This window comes from Balaenoptera acutorostrata, chromosome 16 (assembly GCF_949987535.1).
Source record: "Balaenoptera acutorostrata chromosome 16, mBalAcu1.1, whole genome shotgun sequence".
In the NCBI taxonomy this organism is placed as follows: Eukaryota; Metazoa; Chordata; class Mammalia; order Artiodactyla; family Balaenopteridae; genus Balaenoptera; species Balaenoptera acutorostrata.
Window position 1 is genome coordinate 15,432,304 of NC_080079.1, and position 14,290 is coordinate 15,446,593.

At 30.4% G+C, this 14,290-nt stretch overlaps 1 protein-coding gene across 1 annotated transcript in view; it reads right to left on the bottom strand.

Moving 5' to 3' along the window:
• Positions 1 to 14,290, bottom strand: part of ATRNL1 (attractin like 1) — a 706,302-nt gene that overhangs the window by 466,942 nt on the left and 225,070 nt on the right. The window contains exon 21 of the mRNA XM_007173145.3: positions 6,017 to 6,069. Coding sequence (XP_007173207.2) covers positions 6,017 to 6,069 — 53 coding nt within the window. The remainder of the gene's footprint in view (positions 1 to 6,016; positions 6,070 to 14,290) is intronic.

Genomic DNA, 14,290 nt, shown 5'->3' on the forward strand with positions numbered 1-14,290 from the left:
TTGCTCAAGACAGATAAAGCGAGAAGAGGAAGTTCACTAGATGAGGTGCCACTCGGCCTCGCAGCTGGGCACCTTTGCAGAGGGCACAGACAGCACAGCTCCACTCGGGAGCCCTGGTGGGAGGTTTGCAGACATTTTTGTTTTCCTCATTAAACTTTTTTTTGCTTTATTTAATTATTTTTACAGTGTGTTTATGTTATTTACATAACCAGAATAATATAACACTTTTATTATAAGTATACAGTCAAATAAATTTTCATCTCTCTCTTCTAGATTAATTCAGTAGCAATTTTTTTTCTCTCAGCTATTTTTTTTTTTGGCTTAGTTCCCAGACCAGGGATTGAACCTGTGCCCCCTGCAGTGGAAGTGCAGAGCCTTAACCACTGGACCACCAGGGAAGTCCCTCTCTCAGTTATTTTTAACTTTTTCATAATTGTGTTGTATTGTCCTTCATTTTGTAATATGCTAAAATATTTAATTCTGAAATAAACATTTTAAAACACTAGCATATAAGCTTCATAAAATTTAATAAGAACACATGAATCAAAGAATAAGATTAAAATGTCAACCATGTGATTCACTTATGTTTTGTCAGATAATCTTCAATCCATCATGTCTTCAATTTGTGAAATGTAAGAATTTAGATTTTCTGTGTTGATCAAGGTCACTTCTGCTCTATTTGCAGATGGACCAGCCAGACCCTATTTAAATTGCTATTTATACTTATTAGTTAAAAAGTCATATAAACCATTAAAGTACAGTATATTTCATTTAAAAGGGGAGAACCTTTTAGAATAGTTAAACTAAATATAAGGTTAATTCAAGTTTTAATTGCTTTCACTGTTTTGTATGACACAGCATTTTAAGTAATAAAATTGAGACTGATATTTGTTATTTTAATTTACAGCTATAACACTTACTAGAAATATTATCTCTTATCAAAAACAAGAAAAAATCAAATTCAATAAATAATATGCTTATAAATAATGTCTTTCAGTCCAAGACAAACATTAATTAAATAAATCAATAATTAAAGGGCTTACAGTGAGATGAATAATAAGTATTTTGATTTTTAGTAATATAATCTAAGGTAAGATGTGATGAGTGGTAGAGGTGAACACTGAATATAAAAGTAGTAATTAAATTTCTTACTCTTAAAAGAGGCAGTGTATTATTTTCAACACAAAATTGCACACTGAACTCTACACAGCAATAGGATAAAATCAAGTAAAAGAGTAATTTTTCAGAGTAACAGGAGGAAAAAACCTATATATGTTAGATTACTTGGAAATATACTGAAATACAATTGACAGTGTGGACATTACACATAGTAGGAGCAAAAAGTAGATGATTTCAGTAAGTGACTTTCCGTACTTTGATTCTACTCATTGAAATATACCCTCTATAGAACATTTTCATAGTCGAGTCTTTCATCTTGTGTTTAAGGTTTTCTTCATTATAATTGTTATAATTTTTTAAAAAGCATTTAAGAAAAAAAGAAACTATACTACTTTGTGGCTACTACTTTTCATATTTGCCAAGATAAATTCAGTACTTCAATGTGTACAAGGGCCAATCAAATTTGATATCATTGCTAGAAACTCTTTTTATTCCATGTGATGCACGATAACTATCTAATACATTTGGTTTGGGGTTTTAAATTGAAGTTTAAAAAACTACTAAGACTGTCTATAGGATATAACTGCTGAAGTATTACTTTCAATTAAATTAACACCACATTGCACTCAATTGCTTCAAGTTACAGTGTGGACCTGCATTTTAAATTTCACTCCAATCTTTAAAATCAGAATAGTTTCCATTAACACTATTACAAGAACTACTGACCTTTTCTTTTTTTTTTTTTAACACCATTTCTTTTAAATGTTATTAAACTTTAAAGGTCTCATAACAAATGACAAGACTGCCATCTAGTGCTTCATGACTATCCTTTTAACATTTTTAAAACAGGGTGAGAGTCCTATATAATAGGTGAGCTGTCCAGTATGGTAGCCACTATTCACATGTGCCTACTGAGTAACTTAAATGTGACTGATTTGAATTGGGACTGCCATTAGTATAGCATAGAAACTGTATTTCAAACACTTAGAAGAAAAACTAAAAAAAAAAGATAGGTCATTGATGATTTTTTACACTGTGACATATTAAAATGACATTTTAGGTATGCTGAATTAAATAGAATATATTATTAAAAATGATTTCACCTGTTTAATTTTTGTGATGTAGCTAGTGAAAAATTTTAATTCCACATGTGGCTTACATTATATTTATTTTGGATAGCACTGATCTAAAGAAAAATCAGCTTAGTCTCAAATATAAAAGGCTTAAATATTAGTATATTTATTATTCCTAAAAAAATGGAATGTAATTTACTTGTGTCCATAACTGTAACTAGTTACTCCTTTGGGACACAAGAAACACTAAAGATTCAAGAAGAATCAATTAAGAATATCTAATTTTAAGAAATCAGACAAAAATATGTCTCCATAAAATCTAGGATGTTTGAGAGAAGTAAAACAAAATGAATGTGGAAAATATAGACAACAAGGATCAACTAAAAGACATAGAAAATAGATAATATAAACATCAGTAAGGAAAATAATTGCAAGTGGATTGAAACATATTAAATATGTTTGTGTCCATAAGTTTACAACACAAAAACAACAAACCTAGTTGTCACCTTGGAAAGATATTAAGCAAACAGTTCTTTATTTTGAAAACCACTAATTAAAAAAAAAATTAGAGCATTTATCATGCCTTTCCTATATGACTGTACCAATGAGAAAGCAAATACCTCGCATGAGGAAATTTGTTTTTACAGAAGTTTTTCAATCAAGAAATAAAGGAGTTAGAATACCAGCTTACAACCCTTAATCAACTACAATCTAACATTGAGCATCAATGTCTGCTAAGAACATAAAAAGAGAGACTCGCAGGCATTATTTGCTTCTGCTACATGAAGAACACAAACCCACCTGTGAAATAGTGTTTCCTCCAAAATCATATCTGGATCTGATTAAACCTCTAAATCAGGATTTCTCAGCCCCCACAATATTGAAATTTTGGGTCCGATAATTCTTTGTTCTGAGGAGCTCTCATGTGCATTGTAGGATATGTAACACCCTCTACCCACTGGAAGTCCATAGGACCCACACACCACACCTACTTGTGATACATAAAAATGTCTCCAAACACTGTCAAATGTCCCATAGGCTACAAAAATACCTTAGTAAGTTTTGGGATCTTTTTATGCCGCATTCTCAAGAAAATTAGAAAACATAATTAAAAGATGGTTTTAATAAGATTTACTTAATTGAAATTAAGAAAATTCTTACATAAAATACAAAAAGAAGATAAAAATTGAACCATAAACTATGTAGAAAATAAGAAGAAGAAGAAAACGTATCAAATGTAGGCAAAACAACAATTATAAACTATAAAAGAGAAGGACATTACTAAAGACAAAACCTAAAATTGATGAACTAGAAAACAAAATCAGTGGAAAGGATGAATAAACCCAAAGCTAATGCTATCATATGGGGGGAAAAAAAGATGAACAACAACAACAAAAAATTACCAATAAAGAAGCACGAGACTCAGAGATCTCAGTTGAATTTAGCTAACCTTTGAAGTTCACTTGATATTTTTTAACTATTCTTGTTTTAAAATATATACACTACCAAATGTAAAATAGCTAGCTAGTGGGAAGGAGCCACACAGCACAAGGAGATCAGTTCGGTGCTTTGTGACCACCTAGAGGGGTGGGATAGGGAGGGTGGGAGGGAGACGCAAGAGGGAGGAGATATGGGGATATATGTATATGTATAGTTGATTCACTTTATTATAAAGCAGAAACTAACACACCATTGTAAAGCAATTATACTCCAATAAAGATGTTTAAAAAATAAAAGAATAAAACAGTAATCTTGTCAAATTCAACTTTAAAAGTTATTACCACAGTTACACAATATGAAATTAGAAAAGAAAAAACAACTCAAAGGTCAATTCATCAGAAAAAATACTGTAAAAATATAGTCTGCATTCATTTATACTGACAATAATCCTAAATATAATATAAGCAAATAATATTTAGCAGTATCCTCAATAATAATATACCATAACTATGTTCGGTTTACCCCAGAATGAAAAGATGTCTAATTAATGAAAATCTATTAATTCAGCTTCATATATAACAAGGTAAAGGAAAAAGTCACTCATGATGAAATCTTGCAGCACACTAATATAGACAGGAATTTTCTTAACTTGATACAGGGAATATTCTATAAATTATAGCAAACTCTCGACTTGATGGTAATGTCTACTACCATCACTTCGACTCAGCACTGAAAGAGAGATCCCAACCACCCCAATAATGGGATAAAAACTTGGAAAAGTGAGGAATAAAAGTTATTTGCATGTAATATAACTAACTGCATTTAAAAATCAAACATTTATAAACCATTAGAATTAATAACAGAGTTCACTGACCTTTATGAATGTCAGATCAGTATACTAAAATGAAGTTCATTTTACCATATCAAACAAATAGAAAATGTAGTTTTAAAAGATACTATTTGAAATAGCAACAAAAGTATTGGGAAATTAGTATTTTACATATCTAACAAAACATGTTCAAGACATGGACACATGAAATTGAACTCAGAGTTATTAGTCATAATAGAAATGCAAATTTAAACCACAAGATATTACTAATACTCTAGAATGGCTACAATCAAAAAGATAGACAATATAAAGTGTTGATGAGAATGTAGAAAAACTGAAACATATATAAATTGCTAGTGGGAATGTAAAACAGTATATCCATGCTATAAAATCATTTGACAGTTTCTTGACCATAAGCATATCATCTAACCTCCCAATTCCACTCCTAGGAATCTACCCCCCAAAAATGAAAATATATAGACTACCTAAATGTCAGCATTTTTCTAATAGCCAAAGCCTAGAAATAATCCCAATGTCCATCAACTGGTAAATGGACCAAAAAACAGTGATATATCCATATAATGTTAGACCACCCATTAATTTTTGAAACTAAAATTACTATACTAACAAAGTAAAATGGAAACACTTTATGGTCATCTCAATTGAGGTAGAAAAAATGTATGACATAAAAATCATCCATTCTTGATAAAAATACTTAGCAGAGTAGGAATAGAAGGGAATTTCCTCAACTTAATAAAGGCATATATGAAAAGCTTACAACGTACTTAATGGTGAAAGACTGAGTGCTTTCCCTCTAAGATCAGGAACAAGTCAAAAATAATTGCATGCTTATCATATCTTTTTACATGATACCAGAGGTACCAATGCAATAAGACCAAAAAAAAAAAAAGGCATCCAGCGAGAAAATGAAGTAATTAAATTCCATTATTTGCAGAACACATTATTGTCTGCGTAAAAAAAGATATGATGAAACCTACAAAAGGTTTTTTTACCGAGAGATTCTGAAGAACTGAAAATCTCATACACTGCTAGTGGAAATGTAAAATAATACAACCATTTTGGAAATAGTTTGCTTGTTTCTTGAAAGTTAAATATACATCTGCCATATGATCATTACCCAATAAAAGGATCTTTCAGTACAAAATCAGCACAGCTTTTTAGTAATAACCAAAATTGCCTCCCGGAAAAATCTATCACAAAATTCTATCTGTTCAAAATTTAATCATAATGAAAAAGATTACATCAAAATCCAGCTGAGTTTACTCAAGTTCTATATTTTGTTGCATGTTCAGAATAAGATCTATTGCTTTTTTACTCTTCAGAGTAGAAAAAAATGCACCAAATATAATTAGAGAATATGGCAAGAAGACATTGACTTTCTTAGCAATATATATGGAGTTAAAAGATTTAAAAATAGAAATGGTAACATATTAATGACAACATCAGTTATTCAATATGAATTTTATTACCTGCAAAATCATCTGAAACTAATAAAACAAACCAACTATTTAATATAAAAAATACAAATACTTACAATAACATGTTCCTCTAAGTGGATTACCAACATAGCGATTTTCAGAGTCACATCTGTAGAAATACAAAAATCTCATTTACTATTAAGCAACAAAATTCAAAAGCCTCATGTTTTTCCTTCCAGCAAAAAAGTAATTAAACTCTACATTAAAACATCTTAAAAACTACTATTAATTGAAGTTTTAAAAACAAATCTTCAAAAGAATTAATGTAGAAAGCCTATATACGGGAATACGTGAGAGAAGATATAAGTGGAAAAGACAAACATACACGAGGAATATAGGGGATGGGATAAAAGCTTGGGGGATATGTATTCTCCCTTAACAATATGAGGAAGAATTTTCAAGTCTGGATAAAGATTTAAAGACATTTTTAGGTAGGGGGAAAAAGTTGTGGGAATTCATAAATCACATCTTTTTCTTACTTCTGGTATTCTTTGAAATTAATATATTTTTCCCCAGTTTCTAAACCAATGAATCTGTATTTTAAAAAGACCTCCTCAATTGTGTAATGGAGGAAAGTTTTCTCTAAATCATCCAGTCCTAAATTCAGGAGTTCAAACTCTAAATTCATGTAAGCAGATTATAACAAAATGAAAGAACACATGAGCATTCAAACTCATGAATTCTAAGTTAAATTCTTTAAAATTACGGTTAACTATAGCAGTGGGAGAAAATCATAAGTATTTTGAAAATTTCTGAAGTCCATATTTTTTCAATCCCTATTTCTACAATTCAATTAAAATGACAATTAGTGACTAACAGAGATATATAGCTTGGCTTTGCATAATGCTATTTCTTGGAACACCATCCAAATTTAATTATTATAAAATGTACACAAGGGTAATTGTATAAAGTGACTCAATATTTAAATTATATGCAGAATTTTAAAAGGTGAGAAAATTCTTCCAAAAATGTCTTTAGTTTTAGTAGTTACTTAGAACTGAGGAATAATTTTAATACATACATATTTTAATTAATGAAGGGTCGAACAGTTGAGAATAATAAAGTAAATAATCAGTTACATTCTGAATGCAATTTTTAGTCATGTGCTTGATAATTTTTTGCATCCATGAAAAAAAATGAGTTGAAGAGTAAATACTTTTCTACAGTAACTACAAAATTAAAGTACAAATATATAGCCCTTTATACCACTAACTTTATCCTCTGGAAAAAAGGAACTTAGGGGTAAACTTATGTTTTCTGTGACTTCTCCAAAAGTTACTTTTAAAATGTGTGTTATATAGTAGTTTTCTAGCTTTCAAAAATGATCATACTCATTACTGCTAGGTTAAGCACTTCAGAATCTATACTATTCCTATACTATTGTCCCTTCCTTTAGACTCACCTACTTAAATCCTATCAGTTTGTACCAAGTATACACATAAAGGACTGATTTACAATACCGTTATAATTCCTTTTTCTCTCACAAAAAGTTAACTTGACTTGTTGCAAACGGGTATCACAATACTATTTTTAGAATAGGAAAATATTCAACATAATATTCCCTGCAGTGTTATGCACGGTATTCCCTGTATATCTTACTGCCTAAATAGATGGCTTTCAAGTTCACATAGCAATCTAAGATGAATAACTTTGACAAATGACAAGGGATTTCAAGTACTTTTTAATTTATCTATGAGTTGACTTTAAGAGCTCCAATACAAACCTATTTTCCTATACGGAATACATGAAGCTTTCATTTTTGTTATTAATAATTAGTTTATTCAAATTATATAATAATATATTGGGCTGGAAATTATTGTAATATGTTTACCTTCAACATAATATAATTTTTAAAAGGAATACTTAAAATTTTATTTTCTCCAAAACACAAATTTTCTCATAAGGATGAAATTATATGCTCTTGTTTAGAAAGTAACTTCTGCTGGCTTTCATAACTCAAGCTCAGAATTTTGACACAGATAAGGAATAAACACCACCTTGTTAAGAATTAAACTCAGAGGCTTTATAGAGTTCTTGAAGGTGTCCAATATAAAAATGACATTCTCTTTTATATTTTCAAACTCAAGAAAGCAAATTAGAAACATACATTGTCTAAAAGGTTTTATATTAATAATTATTGAAAGAATTTTGAATGTATCAAAAAAGTATTTTCAAAATATATAATTATGAGTTGAGTTTAAACACCAATTTTTGGTATTTTAATTTCAGGTACTATTTAAAGAATCACCAGTGCTTACAAACAACTGAGGAAATAAATAGTTGCAAAGGAAACATAATGACATTTTAGGCATAAAATTCAGCCTGAAAAACACAAAAGTAGATATAAATAAACTGAAAGATATTCCTCATTTTTCATTAGGCTATCTCAACATCATCAGGTTGTCAGTTAATTTCAAAGATAATGGTTAATTTGATCTAATAAAAACTCTAATGAGCTTTAAAGGAGCTAGAAAAGTTGATCTTAATGTTCACATACAGAAATAAACATACAAGAATAGCTAGAAACAGCAATGAAAAGGAAGAGCTTTGAGGGGAGCTAGACTGAAAAAACATTAAAATATACTCAACATCTATAAAATTAAAACAGTATGGCATTAGTACATAAATAGAAAGATAAATGGTACAGAAGAGAAATTCCAGAAACAAAATTCCAGAAATTCCAGAAACTAAAAATCTAGTATAACATAAGCATAGTGTTCTGAATGACTGGAGTAAAGACATTCATCGTCTTAAATGGTATTGAGACAACTGGATGGCCATTTGGAAGAATATAAGATTAGACCCAATCCTCACACCATACACACACACAAAACACTAAACATAACCATAGAAGTGATATCCCATCACCTTTGCTATATTTTCTAGTTTAGAAGCAAGTCACATGTCCTGCCCAGACTCAATGAAAGGGGATTATACAATAATGTGTGAATACCAGAAGGCAGAGATCAGTAGTAGTCACCTTAGGATCTGTCCACAATAATATTTTTGTTATACATAAAGTTTTTATTATATTTCAATACAATTATTTGAGATATGAATATGTACTAATCTAATTCATATCATAAATAATTTGAGAAGTTAAAGTATTTGATCAAATTCAAACTCAGATTATAAGAGGTAAAGAGAATATGAAGGGAAAAGTATAGATATAAATAATAATTCTTTAAACAAATTAATATTGTACTATATAAATTACATTAAAAATAATTCTGATATGTAAGCTAAGTAATGTTTTTAAAATTCAGCATCTTTCTGTATAAATATTAGATACAAACATTAAAAGCCTCAGAAGTCTTCTGCATGGCTTAATTAAAAACGTAACTTCAAAGTATTTCTGTGTCTAAGCAAAGAGATAATCATCCTCTATTCCCACTAAGCAAACAGCCAGACCTTTTTATAGAACAGATTTAGGCTGAAATATTCATTAGGGACTTTGAAAGGGTAAATATTATCATTATATATCACCTAAATAATGGTTACCATTTATGTGAATGATCACATTACATGATAAGTATCACTTTCTAAAAAACAGAATATAAAATAATTCTACATTTCGAAGTGTTAAAATATAGCATTTCATTTTGTCCCTATTGATTTAAATATTTAAATATATATACATATTTTATCATAAGATATAATTTTTCTACTCAGAAGCTAAAAAGAGGGACATCTAGTTGCTATAATTTTGAAATATCATAACAGATTATTTAAAACAGCTGAGAATCTGATAAATAAATTTGTGTTTTTATGAAAAATTATGAAAGTTATACATAAGGTAAAACACCCTTGCTTTTGCTTTGTTCTTCCTCTAAAGAAACCCATAAAAATAATACCATATAATATAAACAAAAATATGATATTAAATACTATAAGAGTATTAATATTGACACCACACTTCTCAGACAATGTATCCTAAATAAACAATAAAAATTCAGACATGAAGGTATGGTAAATACTGAAATAGAACCTGAGGAGATACAGGTTCTAGAATTGTAAGCCTGTTTATGGATTTCAAAGTCTGATAATAATAAACAGAAGTAACTAGGTAGTTGAAGACTACTAAAAACAGTAGGTTTTATTTTTTAATGCTTAAAAGTATTGGAGAGCAAAAGAGTGAAAAATTACCAGGCCAGGATGCAGAGAAGAATGGACTCCCAGGACGTAGAATCATTTCGGGGATCCCTTTTTCACCAATTATGAATAGGAACAGCATTTCACAGGAAAAGGATTGGACTCCAGGGCCACCAAAGGTTCATGAGCTTAGTCCCAAAGTGTAATCTTAGGTTTAAGGTCATAAAAAGGCCTTCCAGAGACTGCAGATCTACTTTGAACCATCCTTATCCCTGAAAATGATTAATGCTATGTGCCCTTAGACACATAGCAGAATCAAATTCCCCTAAGATTTAATCCATGGTCTCAAATTTTCTATAAATATATTTTGCAAATATGGTATCAGTACAAAATAAAAAAATAACTGGGCATGGAAATAGGTAAGAAAACAAGAACAGGAACTAGGAAAAACAAAGGATGATGGAAATAGAGCCATGGGAATTTAGATATTATCTAGGAAAAGCCAAAGGCTTTAAAATAGCTATTATATTGGAGGAGATAACAGGCAAGATTAAAAATTTGTCTAAATTTTGTAAACTATAAAAGGCAATTAGAAACTATAACAGATTAAGAATAAGAATTTAGTCTGAAAAACTGGAAAATATAAAAACAAGAAAATGAAAATACAATAACCAAAATTAGGAACTGAATGGATGAGGTTAACAGCAAATTATACACAGTGGAAAAAGAAAAGTAAACTGAAAAATAGGTCAGGAGAGAGTGGAAAAATATGAAAAAGTCATAAAAGTTCTGGTGTTACTGGACTCCAAAAGCCGAAGACAGAGAGAATGGAGAAGAAGCAACATTTGAAGAGTACTGGCTGAACTTTCTGAAATGCCCAACATGATAAATGAATAAATAATAACTAAGCAATCATAGTAAAACTGATAAAACAAAAAGAAAAAATTCTTAAAGCCAAAGAATAAAAGAGACTTAGGATGAGATTAAAAATCTGAATAGTTTATTACTTTTAAAGAAATTCAATAGTTTATATCTTATTTTAAAGAAGTAATTAAAACATGTCCACAAAGAAAAACCTAAAACCATCTGGCCACCTTGGTGATACTACCTAATATAGGGGAAGACAAGGAAGTCTCAAACAGAACCCCCCCAAATCACTAACCATATGGAAAAGACTGATATATTGGATATTAAAATTAAGAACTTCTCTTCATCAAAGACATACAAAACAGTGAAACCCAATCCACACAGTGGCATTTACCACACATATCATCAACGAAAGACATGCATCCAGAATGCATAATACATTATTACAAATGATTAACCAAAAGAGAATACCATAGAAAAGAATCACAAGAAACTTGAAAGAGCACTATTTCATAAAAGAGGAGTTCAATTGATGATTAAACATATAAAACTTTAAAAATATTATACATACTAAACCTTTAAGAACTAAAGAACCACTTCAGTTCTTAAGAAAATGCAAATTCAAATTACAACATATCAGTTATACATCCATCAGAATCCTTAAATTTGAAATCTCTTATAACACCAAGTATTGTCAAGAGTGTAGAGCATTAAGTAAATCATAGAGCCCTGGAAGGAGTATAATTTCATATAACAATTTTATGAGTTAATCCTCTAAAATTGAAAAAATGGATGCCCAACACAGACCTATCAAAAATGTATGCACTTGTGAACCAGGGGACATAGATGAGAATGCTCATAAGCCCATTAGTTGTAATGGTGAAAAAACAAAACTAGAATTATCAAATAGAAAAATAGAAGTGATTAAATGAAGTGTGCTATAATCATACAATGAAATACTCTACAGCATTGAAAATCATCAAATTATAGCTACACGGATGCAAGAATTTGAATGAATATCAAAACATTATGATTAGTGAAATACACACGAAGAATATAGCAACAGACTAGAAGAAAATATTTGCAAAAAACAAATCTGATAAAAGATTGTTATCCAAAATATATAAAGAACTGTTAAAACTCAACAGTAAGAAAACAAACATCCCATTTAAAAAATGGGCCAAAGATCTGAACAGATATCTCAGCAAAGATTACAGATGGAAAAAAAAATCATGTGAAAAGATGCTGCACATAGTATGTCATAAGGGAAATTCAAATTAAAACAACGAGATACCACTACACACCTATTAGAACGGCCAAAATCCAGAACGCTGACAGCACGAAATGCTGACAGGTACGTGGAATGTGGAGCAACAGGAACTCTCAGTCTTTGCTGGTGGAAATGAAAGATGGTACAGCCACTTTCAAAGACATTTTGCCAGTTTCTTACAAAATTGAACATACTGTTACCATATGATCCAACAATTGCACTCATTGGTATTGACCAGAAGGAGTTGAAAACTTATGTCCACATAAAAACTTACACATGGTTGTTTATAGCAGCTTTATTCATAATTGCCAAAATTTGGAAGTAACCAAGATGTTCTCCAGTAGGTGAGTGGATAAATAAACTGTGGTACATCCAAATGATGGAAAGTTATTCAACACTAAAAAGAAACGAACAATCAAGCCATGAAAATGCATATTCCTAAGTGAAAGGAGCCATTCTGAGAAGGCTATATACTATATGATTCCAGTTACATGACATTTTTGAAAAGGCAAAACTATAGAAACAGTACAAATATCAGTGGTTGTCAGAAGTTAGGAGAGAGGGAGGGATGAATAAGAGAAGTACTGAGGATTTTTAGGTCAGTTAAAGTACTGTGTATGATACTATGATGATGAATACATGCCATTACATATTTATCAAAACCCACAGAATGAATGCACAAAGCTAAAAGTGAACCCGAATGTAAACTCTGGACTTTGAGTGATAATGATGTGTCAATGTAGGTTCATAAATTGTAACAAATGTACCTTTTTGGTGAGGGGTATTGATAATGGGAGAAGCTATGCATCTATGGGGTAGGGGTATATTTCTGTACTTTCTGTTCAATATTGCTGTGAACCTATGACTGCTATAAAATTAAAGTCTATTTAAAAAATCCAGATTTACAAAACAAGTCAATGAAGATATTTTTTAAATTAACAATTTAAAGTCTTTGAAATTAAGAAACAATTTAAAAATAATTACTGGATCAAAATAAAATAAAAATTGAAATTACTGATAATTTAGAAAATATTTCACATTAATAATACAAACTGATGAGTGATTAATTTGAAACAGCGAATAATTGTGTGTGTGTGTGTGTGTGTGTGTGTGTGCGTGTGTGTCTGGTTTTGGTATGAAGGAGATGCTGGTCTTACAGAAGAGAGTTTGGAAGTGTTCCTTCCTCTTCAATTTTTTGGAAGAGTCTAAGGATAATTAACTCTTCTTTAAATGTTTTATAAAATGCACCTGTATAGCTGTCTGGTCCTGGACTTTTGACTGTTGAAAGTTTTTTGATTACTGATTCAATTTCATTACTGGTAATTAGTCTGTTCATATTTTCTACCTCTTCCAGATTGAGTCTTGAGAGATTGTACATTTCTAGGAATTTATCCATTTCTTCTAAGTTGCCCATTTTATTAGTGTATAATTGTTCATACTAATCTCTTATGATCCTTTGAATTTTTTTGGTGTCAGTTGTAACTTTTCCACTTTCATGTCTGATTTTATTTATTTGCACCCTCTTTTTTTCTTGATGAATCTGGCTACAAGTTTACCAATTTTGTTTATCTTCTCAAAGAACCAGATCTTAGCTTCATTGACCTTTTCTATTGTTTATTTTATCCTCTATTTTACTTATTTACGCTCTGATCTTTATTATTTCTTTACTTCTGTTAACTATAGGTTGTTTTTTTTTAACATCTTTATTGGAGTATAATTGCTTTACAATGTTGTGTTAGTTTCTGCTGTATAGCAAAGTGAATCAGCTATACGTATACATATATCCCCATATCCCCTCCCTCTTGTGTCTCCCTCCCACCCTCCCTATCCCACCCCTCTAGGTGGTCACAAAGCACCGAGCTGACCTCCCTGTGCTATGTGGCTGCTTTCCACTAGCTATCGGTTTTACATTTGGTAGTGTATATATGTCTATGCCACTCTCTCACTTCAACTATAGGTTTTGTTTGTTCTTCTTTTTCTAGTTCCTTTAGGTGTAAGGTTAGGTTGAGATTGTTTGTTTCCTGAGGTAGGCTTGTATCGCTATAAACTTCCTTCTTAGAAGTGCTTTTGCTGAATCCCATAGATTTTGGACCATTTGGAC